General features: G+C 42.9%; 1 protein-coding gene across 2 annotated transcripts in view; it reads right to left on the bottom strand.

The window, feature by feature from the left end:
* Positions 1 to 13,586, bottom strand: part of rmdn2 (regulator of microtubule dynamics 2) — a 38,083-nt gene that overhangs the window by 7,783 nt on the left and 16,714 nt on the right. For both annotated transcript variants that reach the window (XR_014602162.1, XM_084077347.1), the window contains exons 5-8: positions 13,103 to 13,163; positions 3,477 to 3,552; positions 2,771 to 2,848; positions 725 to 823 (exon numbers count right to left, since the gene is read on the bottom strand). Coding sequence is in view for 1 of the 2 variants with exons in the window: in XM_084077347.1 (XP_083933473.1) it covers positions 725 to 823; positions 2,771 to 2,848; positions 3,477 to 3,552; positions 13,103 to 13,163 (314 nt within the window). In the remaining variant the exon portion in view is untranslated. The remainder of the gene's footprint in view (positions 1 to 724; positions 824 to 2,770; positions 2,849 to 3,476; positions 3,553 to 13,102; positions 13,164 to 13,586) is intronic.

Consider the following 13,586-nt stretch of genomic DNA (forward strand, 5'->3'; position numbering starts at 1 on the left):
GAAGACGCATGCATAAGAATATTGGCCAGGAGCACATTTCATTTCTCTACTATGTAAACATGTGAAATGTGGGAACACAGATTAAGTCTTTCTAAACACAGAGGTTTTGGTCTTTAAAAACTGGATGCAGAATGCAACCTGGAGGCAAGTTTCAATTTAACACCAGACAAATAGAGCACTGTGTGCTGCACATGTTGCAATGTGTGTGTTCAATATTTCAGAGCATGCCAAAACATAATTAAAAACAAACAAATAATAAAAACAAATCCAACGGCAATTTGTGGAAATAAATAAATAAATCACAGTAGCAGGGTAAATCCATTTCTCATAAAAACAGTAACTGAATGATATTCAGTTACTAATCCTAGTAACTCTACACAGCTTTTTAGTTTTTTTGTCGATTTCTTTTTCATTTACATACATGCATACATACAGTATGATCCACCATCGACAAGACTGCAAAATGTCACAGAAATAGACTGGTTGCATATTTAGGGATCTAAGGCGTCTAATCGAATGTACGGTTATGTGCAGTTATCATCCAACATGTTGTCATGTGGATCTCACGACGGTGTTGCTCCCATGTGGATCTCTGGCTTCATGTAGCCTGCCTCTATGATGTCTGTCTTCTGATGTATCTGTGATGTAAGGTTTCAGACAGATCTGAGCCCCATTAACGTAAAACTTAATCCAACTAGAAAACAGGCAGGGTGAATGAACGTACCTTAAGGAAATGTTTCAGTGCATCTTGGACTGTGGCAGTTGGAGGCTCCCCAAATAAGGTAGCGGCAACTTTCCTCTCAATCCACGATAACTGAGCCACCTGAAACACACACAAAAATCTTGTTAAGGCATTAGACATATTATTGAATTCAATTGAATGACCAAAAAACCCACAATCCAGTCATTTGAGAAACAAATATATGACTTCTGCCTCCATAAGTCCATTTATAATACTGCCATAGAAATGAACACAATCTCACCTATTCTTTAGCACAGCATATTTCAAACTCTTTAGAAAATGTTGACTATTGAATTCGTTCCGATTTTCTGCTGCTGACAAGTTTATCTGAATGGCCAAGATGTTGCTTTGGCTTCACTTGGAAACTTGAGTAATCAAGCTCAAATCTGGCTTTTGACTTTTTATTCCATCAAAAGGCAATTACATGGAAAAACTGGCTGGGTTAAAAAAAAAATATCCACACTTCCTTTTGTATAGGCTATACTACATATCATTTTCTTTCTATTCCAGCCTTGGAAAATACAATATTAAAATCCCATGACCACAGGAACCCTGTAGACCGGTCTTTTTCCACTGACAGTTGTAAGAGAAGAGAATAGCCAGGAGCAGCCTGGGTCAAACATGAACTGTTCCTTCCTCGCCCTATTCATCTTAGCACAACGTGTAATTGCAGGTGTAGCGTTGCCTTGGCGTCATCATGGGGCCTTTCAAAGAGAACTGCTGCCTCAATGTAAACAGTAGATCATTGTTGAATACGAATACGCCATTGAGAACACATAAAATTCAACCCCCCAAAACATCAGGTGTTACTTCCACCACCAAATGTGCTTAATCACTCACTGCTTCCCTTGCTCCCTGTTTTTGTACAGGTAGAGGGGGGGTGTGTGTGTGTGTGTGTGTGTGTGTGAGAGAGTGAGAGTGAGAGTGAGAGTGAGAGAGAGAGAGAGAGAGAGAGAGAGAGAGAGAGAGAGAGAGAGAGAGAACTGGATATGAACAGTGAAATTCTATCAGCTATTCTACAAAGAAGCCGCCTAATGGAAGCCTGCTTAAGGGAAAATGCTGGTTTTGTCAAGTTTTCTGCACAACCACTTCTGACCCTGCTAGACCATTGCACAATATAAATACCACGGTATGTATTGCACATAGTATGTTCAATGCAAAGTCATACTTCTCCTCCTCACAGAAACCCATTCAATTGAAACCCCAGAGAAAAAGCTGTTCTACATTCTCAGCGATCCAGAGTCATGTGCATTACATAATCCATCAACATAATCTAATAAACTGTGTCTCCTTTATTTTAAGAAAAACTTCCTGCCTTTGAGGAAACCATTATTGTGAACAAGTTACCCGTGCTAATCAACACAAATACTTTGCACTTGTTCACTTGTTGACAGCTGGTTCACTTTTATACTTTGTCCATTTATTTTCATTTATTGAATTAAACGTTCCAAATCATTGTATGTGATGATCAATAATTGTTTCTTCTTTCATTTAAATGATTGAACCATAAGCTATATGGGAAACAGCTCCAAGGAGGAGAAATAGTTTACATATAGTTCTTTCATGCAAATGTAATTTAACCACTTAAGCCCTTCGTTGTAGGACAAATAGAGAAAATAGCCAATCTACATGATCACAGACCATCACATCCTGACACATTGTGAGCTTGTAGATCTGCAATTTTTGCAAATAAAAAAAGAAAAAAGTTTTAGAAATTGTTGAAACCTTTTGAAAATGTTCACCTTTAGTGACATGCCCAAAATAGGGACACCAGGGCTAATGAGGTGTCAATGGGTGGTGTCAACCTTCTGCAGGGCTCAAACAAACACTGCGGAAATCTGAACAGTGGGAATGAATGAGGGGAAACTGTGGGTGGGTTAGCAAAGATGGTAGGCCATGCAGAAATGTCAGCCTCCATAAATTCATAATTGCCAATGGGAGGAAAGATGTGAACAATGGGTGTGTGTGTGTGTGTGTGTGTGTGTGTGTGTGTGTGTGTGTGTGTGTGTGTGTGTGTGTGTCACGTACCGCATAGCACCAACGTCCTAGTAGGTAGTAGGACAGGGGGTCCTGTGGCTTAAGCTCAATGGCTTTATCTAGATGATCCTGGGAGGAGAGACAGATGGACAAATATACAGACGGGTAGAGAATAATATTTAGGAATATTGATCAATGACACGGGGGCTTTACCATGCCTTTTGTTCCCCACTTGATCTGTCCTGCTTCACCAACCCACAAGTATTTCACAAACACCCCCCGACACCCACTCTTTCTTTCTCTAATCTTCCTCTTCTCCGTGTCAAGCCCTCTCTCTCTCTTTCTGCTTCACCTGTCAGAGCTTTGCAGGTAAACAGTGTTGGGGAAGCAGATGACAGGCAGACAAAATGCTACGTGCCGTTCTTCCACCCTCCATCTTATGCAACTGGCATATCACAAGAACTGATATAAGTGGCCTCAGGGCTACAGGCCCTCTGCAACTGTGTGTAGGAAAAGCACTGCCCGGACTATTCATGGTAGATGCAACAAGAACGCTCATATGCGTTTTATTTTATCTTTCTTTCTCCATTTAAACCTGACTTCGTCAACAGCTGATCTACAAGCTGCAGTGTGAGCTTGTTGATGTGCACTTTTTACACCAGGTTGAAAGCTGAGATAAGGAGATGCTTATCAATATGCATAGGAGTAACAAATCTTGCATACTGTTGCCTAGACTATATGCTAGAATGCAACTTACCTTGAATATGTAGCCATTCTTTATCTTGTTCTGCACCGTGTCATATTCTGCCATGATACCACACATGATGGCATACCTGCAGACAAAGGATATTGTGTTCACTTTTAAACATTTGCAGACCACTAGTCCATATACCCGGGGATGTGCGCACGCAAACTATGTGCAGACTGCCCATACGCCATACCAAAAACGATATGAATCTGCTTTAATCAATTTTAAGATAAACAGACTGAGAAAAATGCATGAGAACAGCCATACAACATTGGCACAATTACACAATTGGAAACACCTGCCAATCAATTAACCATGACACTGCTCTCTGAGTCACTCCCCCCGGCTCCACCCACAGCAGTCTTAATTGAGTGAGGGTGCACAAAAGTCCTAATAAACAGTTTATAGACCATCTGAAATGGCTTTTTGCAACCATATCCTGACATATTTCCTAGTGAAACAGAGTCTGGGTGTTTCCTCAGCCAATCACAGCAGTGGGGGCAAGTCTGTCCCGTCCCCTCGGGCTATTAAACTCCTGCACGCCGTGTTGTGTGTCGCGCATTACACAACAAGGCAATGCTGAATTAAGTTTATGTTACTAAACATAAACGTTTGTTTAGCTGCGTCCATTTGTATAGCTGCATCCGCTATATTTGTTTTACTGCGTCCATTTGTATAGCTGCATCCGCCATATTTGTTTTACATTCTACCTTCTACAGAGTAGCGTCGCCCTCTAGTGTCTAGCACCAGCTCTGTATGGAAGAGGGATTGACCAGTGACACAGGGATTAGCCACTGCGCGTTGGGACTGACAGGTGCCAGTCATCATTTTATTGGGTGTAATTGGTAGTGCCTGCTGATGTAATCATACATTATGTTTTTTGTTTGACTGGAAGTACTGTAATTAAGATTGGACTTTTAGGGACTTCGGATATAAAAATACACAAACATTTAATATGTTTGCCATCTATTGTTGACTATGCCTCCATTATGACCACAGATATGCTCTAAAAGTGTGCGGCATCCTTTTCTTCACTCGCAAACTCTCACGAATACATTACTGTACACCCATTTTACAGTCAAGAACTGGAGGCTTGGGTATACGGATAGGAGCAGTGAGCAGTGACTCCCAGCCAGGCTACCCTTTCTCTGGGTCACTAGCTACAAGTCAACCCTGGGGCCACAGCACTCTGCCTTCCTTAACAAGGCTCCTCATTAGACAACATCAGCAGACATAAGCTGCTTTGCCTCTCATTTCCCTCACTCTATTCCCTAATTAAAACACAGACTTAGAACAGTGAGTGATGAAGAAGGGAGTTCTACTTCCCCCTTGTCTGAAGTGGGCCAGGCATTGCTCGGAGAGCTTGCAGAAGACGGGGAAGAAGTGATCAAAGTCCTTTCACCACTATGCTGCCGTAATCCTGCTGGTGCTCTGTGTCAAACACTGCAGTGCAACACAAAACACCCTATTATATGGCGGATTGGGGGTGCAAGGTCATCTTGACAGTGTCATCCGACATGGTGGTACTGATGGTAGATGGAATCCGAGTGTAGAGAGTGTGTGTGTGTGTGTGGTTTTCTTTTCCTTAAGCAGAGCATGATTTGTAGTTGGGCTCCTGTAATCACTCACTTGCACCATCTCTCTGGATTTTGATCAAGTGAAATGAGCCAGGCACAGCGTGCCTAAACAGTGTGAAAAGCAAACAGTGATTGTGAAAAGGGGGGATTATTTGGCGGTTTGTGGCAGAGCGCAAGTTTTGATTCAGGTGATGGGGAAGTACGAAATTTAGTTGGAGCATGGTTTATGCATTTCAATCGCTCCCCGCAGATATTTAATTGATTTATGTGACTTTGGTGATTATTGCTTACAACCGCTGTTCAAAAAGAACATGTAAAAAAAAAAAGGAGCTGTCATCAAGGGGGCTTGTAATTGTGTGCAACCATTTGCGAACATAAATCTCAACCCTTTCGTGCTACACAATGTAACTTCCATTTAATGTGGGCGGTGTGGAAATGAGCAAAAATAAAACAAGTGCCAAACATCATATGCGTTAAGTGTCTTACACTTTCTCTGCCAAGGAAACAAAAGGTGGGCGATCCGTGAGTAACTGTAAAATAAATGCCCATGTTTATTTTCTTAAGATGGTATGGGTGTGCCCACACCACTGCTGGTTGGCGCACATTGAGAGGGGAGCTTTACAACATCACAGGAGCAAAGATGCTATCTGTCTGCAAGTTGTGCCGTCTGGCTTCCAATGAAAACACACTTCTGGATGGGAAGGCTTTGAGCAAATCCTAAAACCATCGCTGGCTACCACTTGTGAGGAAACGAAGCCAGAAGGCTGTTGGTTTCCTCCTGGTCACCACTTCCTACCAACACATGAACTCCCGCTGGACACCCAAATTGTGTTGTCCTCTGGTTCTGCAGTGACCGTCAACTAAAGGTAAGTAAGTAGCCTTGGGATCCAACGGTTCCTGAGCCATGTGGCCCATAGGGGCAGGAGTCTATCTCCTGTTTCTATAGCGTGAGGCGGCTTGATGTACCTTGTACAAGTATATCCCCAGCCATGATGCTAGTATGTCGCAGGGACTAACCCCCAATCCAACCCTTGATACTGAGTGCCAAGCCGGGAGGCATTGGGTCTCATTTTTATAGTCTTTGGTATGACCGGGCCAGGGAATTGAACCCGACCTCCCAAGCTAAGGACGTACACTCTAACCACAATTACTTAATACTTCTATAAATATTTCTCGATTTGCAAGATTTTTCAAATTAAAGTTTGCACTCTAGCGTGTTGTGTTACTATGTAACTAATATGACCTGATAGTCTATCTCTTGTCTCTCTCCAAATAGAAATCCCCCCCAATGCTATGTGATATGTGCTCACAGCAATACAAACATGAATTCAATCCTCGCCATTGACGTTTATATCATCCTAACCTATCAGGCAGCAATTTCTATGTATACTTTATCCTTGCGATCTGAAACATATTATGTTATTAAGAGCAATAAATCTCAACTAAGGGCAAAGGAGGGGAGAGATGAGAGTAGCATACCTGAAGGTAGTACTAATCCCAGTTGAGATCAAGCATTGCACAGGTGAGGGCTGTGTGGGGAAGATTGCTCAACAGCTAGGCTACCGCAGGACATATTTTCCCTATTCTCTGATTGGTGTCGTGTATCATTATTCAGCATGTAGCAATGCTGGCAGTGCTTAATCAGAAGTATTTGGACCCAGGAGTGCAAGTGCCAGTGCCAGCGCTCATTGGCCAAGCACATAATGGTGTTGGCTCACACCCCCTACCTGGAGTTTCCCTATGGAGCAACACTGGAGGGGAGCTCATTCAACACAGGACAGACCAGCGATTGTGTTAATGTTCATGCCTAACTTGTATTTATAGTAAGTGTGCACCCCCCCAGCTATTATTTACAACCATTAACAAATAATAATTGGTATTTACATGCAATGCATCACAAAACATTGGGAGAGAGAGAAAGCACGTACAGTATGTCATGCCGGTATAAATAACGCTCACTGTATAACGAGCAATGATGGCAAGAGGTCTACCTCGTTCCTTAAATAAACTTTACATTTTCGGCGTGTGAAAAGGTGCCGTGCCTCCAGAGGGGAGAGATGCATGGGAGCAGAGAGCCGAAGGAGAGGTGGGAGGGAGAGAGTGTCAGGGAGATGGGATGTGAAGGTGTGGAGAGGTGTGTCAAGCCTCAGGGGCCTACCTGCTGTTGTTTAGCCTTTCCTTTCTCTACCTGTGTTGAAATACTATCTTGCATGACTTTCCACCGTGAGGGGGGGAAATATCGACAAAGTGGGAGAAGGGGGGGGGGGGGGGGATTACAGGGGAAGATGAGAAAAAGACAGAACGCCAGTTGCGCAAGGTGAAGTCCATGCTTTCATCGGGGCTCACTGAAATCCCCCACTCTGATGGGTAAAAACAAAAGTTTCTAAGTGTTGGCTGCTAGGCGGAAACCGCAGATTGATTTCAGCCTTCAAGTCCAAACATAGAGAGCTCATTCAGAGAGAGAGGTATAGGCTGTGCTCCAGGCTAAAAACCGCTCTGTACAGATGGGAGGAACTCTAGGAATTCACGGGCAACCTGTTAGAAACATGGTGTGGGAATGAGCAATGCCTGCTGATATACGTATATATTTTGCCCATGACTGAAGAAATGGATAGTGTTTTTGCATGCGTGTGTGTGTGCTTGTGCGTGGTGGGGGGCATTTGATTAAACCCTGACACTGTGAATGTAAAGAGTGATTCATACTTGGTTGCGCACAGGTGTCGCACAGCGAAGTGAGGCGCGTTGTGAGATCTTTTAAAGTATATCGGCTATTTTAAGTATGACTCAGCCTTAACCACATGAACCCTGGCGTCCCTATTCTGGGCATAATAGTCAACTATTCTGCAAAAATCTAGCCAATCTACAAGCTCACAATGCGTCATGACACATTTAGCTATTTTCACTTGACTTACCATGAAGTACACAGGGTTTAACTGGTTAATACAGATACTTCCACACACAAGCGATGCGTACAATCAAAAGCATGCAAGAGTCGCCATAGCAACAAATAAAACATGAGGGGGGGTAAGGGGTGCATTGTTGTCATGACAACCCTAATGATGACCCAGCAACAAAAGGCATGTGTTCAGTTTTAAAGTTGTCACTCCAGAGGTCAAAGTGACCCCCACACACACACACACACACGCCACCCTTCTGACTGGCACTGGCAAAGGCCCTCTAGCTAATCCATGGGTCTTTGTACCATCAGAGGGGCCCTATAGTCAGGGATTTACATGGGCTAAATTCACACGGAGGGATCAATGAAAACGCACCTATAAACAAAGCCCGCGATACAAGAATGCAATCACATCTCCCTGGCCGTCAGCCTGCTGGGATTATGCAACTGGGCTTCATGCTCGCAGGCACGAATGCACACACGCAACCCCATAACCCCATCCATGCCTACATGCACACATACACGCAAGGCTCACACACTTGCTGAACACCTATAGTATAGATATACATAAGTGGTAATAAGTAACAAACACACAAAGACTAGCTGCCCAGTCAAATCCTCAGTGTTCATTTATCTATTTGTAAATCAGAGTGCACAAATTATTACATTTGTGCACTTTCAGAGTTAGATTTTTTTTCAAAAACCGTATATATACGGTTTTGGCACTCCACGGTTGTATTCCCAGGGGGTTCCAGGGGGTCCCCAGCTAAATGATGGACAGGGACCAAATGGACCCTTATGGGTCTGTAACTCTGAGAGTGTACAAATGGAACCAAATGGACCCGTTAGGGTTGTACACTCTCAGAGTTAAATTAACATTGATTTTACAATATAAATTTGGGTCCCAGAGACATACATGCCATTAAATGGGGTCCGTAGCCCTAATGCATGTCAAACTGGGGGGTCCTTGAAATTTAAAATGGTTGAAAATCACTGCTAGAGAGCCGTACAATCTATTATGAGGGTCCCTGGCATATCTTTTCAAATGGGGGTCCGCGGGCTAATAAGTGTCTATTTGGGGGTCCTTGACACGAAAAAGTTTGAGAACAACTGGTATACAGTATCCCAGTTGTGTTCCACATCAGTCCTCTGTAAAGAGGTTTACGTGAAACAATCTGCAGTAGATACTGGGAGGGCATCATGGGAACAGGCATCTGGTTGGACATGGCTGCTGGAGTTCCAAAGTAAGGGAGTAACAGTATGGAGTGCTGCAGAGAGGCCGATAACATTCAACTCAACAGTGTTCTTTGACAGATGTAAGTGCCTCTCCCCATACACGCAACTTCAAAGGAGTCCTCTCATCCACCTCTTCTGGGAAAGAAGTTCTGCGCAGGCAATTTGGCCTTTGACACAGGGTCAAAAAGCTGCAGTATTCTATTAAATAGTGACGACTGCTAGTCTAGATCACTGATTCCCAAACTTTTTAGCTTGACGCTTGGCACTTTTTTAGATGTTTGCCTGGGACCAAACAAGTGAAAATAGCACATCTACAAGCTCACAACGCGTCGTTTCGCGCCGATGTCCATCTACACAGTGGTCTAGATGGATATCTTACTCCTGCTGCCTAGACTTAATCTCCCGCAAGGCCGCTTACCCCAAAAAACATGCTTTTTTTTGTGTGGTTAGTAAGGCATTTGCATAAGAGAGGCAAGAATTCCCTGACAGTGCAATGGCACAAGTGCCTTGAAGAAAACACAACATGGTTTATGCCAAAAGTCGTGACAAGTACGGCAGCAGTTTGGAAAGTGGGGTGAGAAGTTTTCTCACGACATCGGCATAATAAGTAAACAGCTACTTCAGACAAACTCCCTTGCAACACTTCCTGGCACACTCCCCAGTCTCCATCCCATCCCTTCTTAAATCATAGCTTTATCTAGCTTACTTTTCCCCTGTCCATTAAACTTAGGCAGCATTTCCGACCAGCTTAAGAATCTCACAAATTCCATTAGTGGATATGGGATTAAGCATTAAGCTTCTTTTAAGCTGTTGGTCTTAATTAACTAAACAAACACAGCCTTCTCTTTCACTTGACGTCTGGAGTGCTGTGGTATGTGCATGAGCTAATGCCAATTATTTCCTTACTAATGAGGGCAAATAGGACTGCTTGTTCGACAAGGCACTTTAGGGTAACAGGATTGTTCCCGACTCATAATGGACCTTTGGGGGTAACTATGCATCGTAAGCATGATCGGGCTGCATCGTGACAAAGCGTAACAGTGAAGGCAATGACTCTGTGTTTCTTTATTTGATAGAAATCTGAAGTTTCTGTCATAACACAAGATAACATCTCTCCAAACCACAGAAATAGCAAGAAAGGGGTAGAATAGACTGAACTTGAAACTAGCTATTAGACACACAGAAGATTCAAATAACTATTCTTTTCTCAATTCATATCATTTTGGTGCTGGCTAAAAACTCTTTTAGGGGCACCAAAAAATCCTCTATGCAGGAAAGACGCTGGATAGGTTTTCATAAGAAAACTCCAGAAAACACCTGTTGAATGATGCTCACTTAAAACTAAATACCATGCTGTGCAATAGTGTTGAGACCCATAATAGTGATGGCAAAATTGTGGACAAAATCTGTATAGATCAATGGGTCCTGTATAGCTCAATGAGTTGGAAAATGGCACTTATACAAGGGGTAAAGGATTTCTAGATGGGGCCACCCATGCTACAATACATGCTCTCATGATACTTAAGTTTAAGATTCAAAATACATTTTAATGAATTAATTTATTTTTATTTGTATTAATTAATTTAAAAAAAAAACAATGGGGATATCAAAGTTGATTGGTGGTATCAGGCCAACACTGTGTTCCAAATAATTTTCAAACTCTAGCCGCAAGAGACCAATCTCAATCTCGGTGTGTAATCTAGTGCAATCCTCCTCAGCTGTATTCCATTCACCAGTTCACCGTACGAGAAGTCAAGTCTTAACACGAGCAGTGTTTCAGATGTGGAATGCAGCATTGGGGCCTCCATAAATACAAACAGGATCCATGCCATCAGGCCCACTCCACACAACTAATTAAAAGAGAGGGGATTTTTCCCTCGAGTCACCAAGTAACTTAGGTGATATGCTTTATATACCAAAACACTAGGGTGGAGTGACTGCAGCTCACAAATGGGCCTCACGTCAAAGCCCATCAGCATGAAATCCCAAAACCAACGCTTTCAAAGGTATTTATAACTACTCCTGCTTTATGAGTCTATGAAAAGCAGTGAGCAAAAATAATTATGAAATAAAAAAACAGGACACCCCAAACATGTACTGTATGACTCAAAGGTATGACAACCACCAACCTGTAATAACTGGGGTTCATTAACCAAATGCATATGTTATTCCAATGTAACCATCAGGTTATGTGTGGCAGATCAGACCATGTTTACATTCCAGAAGCCAGAGAGGATGTGCTGCTATCAACTGGACAACCTTGATTGGAACTACAGGAAGGAGAAGCTTGGTAGCCCACTACTCTTATCTACCACAGAGGGCTAAGCCATGTGGTAAAATGTTTTTATTTAATTTTTTACTTATAGTAAATTTCAGTGGTCCTGGGCTGCTTTACTTCGGTCCTAACAGAATCATAAATACACAATTGCACTTATGGACATATCCATGCATTTATATGAAACCGTCTGAAACTTCCCCATAATTGGTACTGACAATCAACTAGGGGAGGATGTCTCAGCGATTACTTTTGATTCACCAGATTGATGATTGGTCTGTCGTATTTCACCGGACGTGGAGCACAACAGACTGTGTGTAGGTGTGCACTGCACACACTGTCTGAAGAAAGGCCTTAGTCATGGATTGAGGGACAGTTGCTCCAGGCATAGACGTCACTCAAAAAGCTGAAGGCCCTCCCAGCTGTCTTATCTGGGGAAAATGCCTAGCGTGTGTTGTTTTCATTCTGTTTCAGAGCTTTGCCATTTGCTCAAAGGGTTAATTGGATGAGAGCTCAACAACACATGACTGATTCACAAAAGGTACTGTAGGTGGCCCAAAGATAGTATCACTCAAAAACAGCATTCTAAAAACACATTTCATTAACCCTTTGTGTCATCAACCACTGGTTTGTGTTCGTAAGAGCGGTTGGGAATGGGAGCACCTTTCTGCTTCTAGTTCTCACTGTGCGTGTGACGTGTGTGCATGGTGATCTCTCTCACAGCGGTAGTACTAACTGCAGGATCACACAGCAGCAAGCGTCCCAATATCCCATTACAATGAACCTCTCTTTGGACAGCCAGTCACAATGTGCTTCACAGGTGGCAACACTAGAGTCGGTTTACCTAGTGCACTTGACCGACCTTGTGTGCACGCCATGGTTGGGATCAGTTACATTACATTTTGCATTTGGGGTATTTAGCTGGCGTCCCTACCCAGGGTAACACATAGTTAAATGAACGAGCAAGTAGTGGTTCAATATTTTTCTCAAGGGACACTTTGACAGCATACAGTTACAGTATACCGTTGGTGGACACTTTGACTAAAGCAGGATTAAATTGACACGGATCATTCACTATTATGCTTTCTATTATGCTTTCTCATTGTGCTGGGGACGAGGCCAAAGACAATTTTCCAGCTGTGGTTGGATAATAAAGTTGGGCATTGGCCAAGTACATTAGCTCATACCTGGGAAGCAGTTAGGTGTTGCTCAAGGACACTTGAGCACTATGCTGGGAGCAGCCAGGATCTGGGAAACTTTTGGTTTCCGGGCTCTATCTCCTGCGGCATTGTCTGAGCAACAGGATTCATACTGTAAGTCTCTAAAATCCGGAGAAATCGTTTTTCTATATATTTGACAATGTATATACAGTATGTGTGTGTGTGTGTTGTACCAGACTTCTATAATTGATGAAACATTGAAAAAAAGAATGAAAGAGGGGGGCGCCGCTGGCCTAGTCGTTAAGACGCATACCACATAGGCTCTAATGCAGCCTGCCAGCAAGTCGCAAGTTCGATTCCCGAGCCCGACAACCTTTGCTGCGTTTCACTCCCCGTCTCCCTCTACTGTGTACTATCAATAAAAGGCAGAAAAGCCCAAAACATACTTTTTTTTTTTTTAAAGAATGAAAGAGGGGGAAAAGTATACCTACCACTGATGACTTTCAGCACACAAAGGATTCAGATTCACGGCTTCTTCTCCTACTTGTTTCCCTGAGTGTAAAAGAAAGGGGACAATGATGCTGTGCTGAAACACACACTAACCATCTAGGACATTCTTAATCACGTGAGCAAAACAAGAGAGCATGGATTAGCTGGATTAGCAGAGTTAGGAGGGAGGGGTTGATTGGATGAACATAACAATAGCTACACAAACCAGAAACGCCACTAGGCAATGCATTATAGCAATAAAAACAAAAGTGATATGTAATGCAAGCCAGGAAGAGATGGGTTGTAAATCCTTCATCAGTCAGTGGCGACAGTCTCATTTCACTTGCTCTATTAATACCAACGTCATTAAGTGCTGTATACGGTGCCCTGTTGCTTTGAATAGGCCCATCTCCAACATTATCAACACCTTTCACAATGGTGTCTTTGAGGAAAGCACCTGACCAGCCTTGATTAAAGGCACATTAA

The sequence above is a fragment of the Gymnoscopelus microlampas genome (genome assembly GCF_963454915.1).
Source record: "Gymnoscopelus microlampas genome assembly, chromosome: 13".
NCBI lineage: Eukaryota > Metazoa > Chordata > Actinopteri > Myctophiformes > Myctophidae > Gymnoscopelus > Gymnoscopelus microlampas.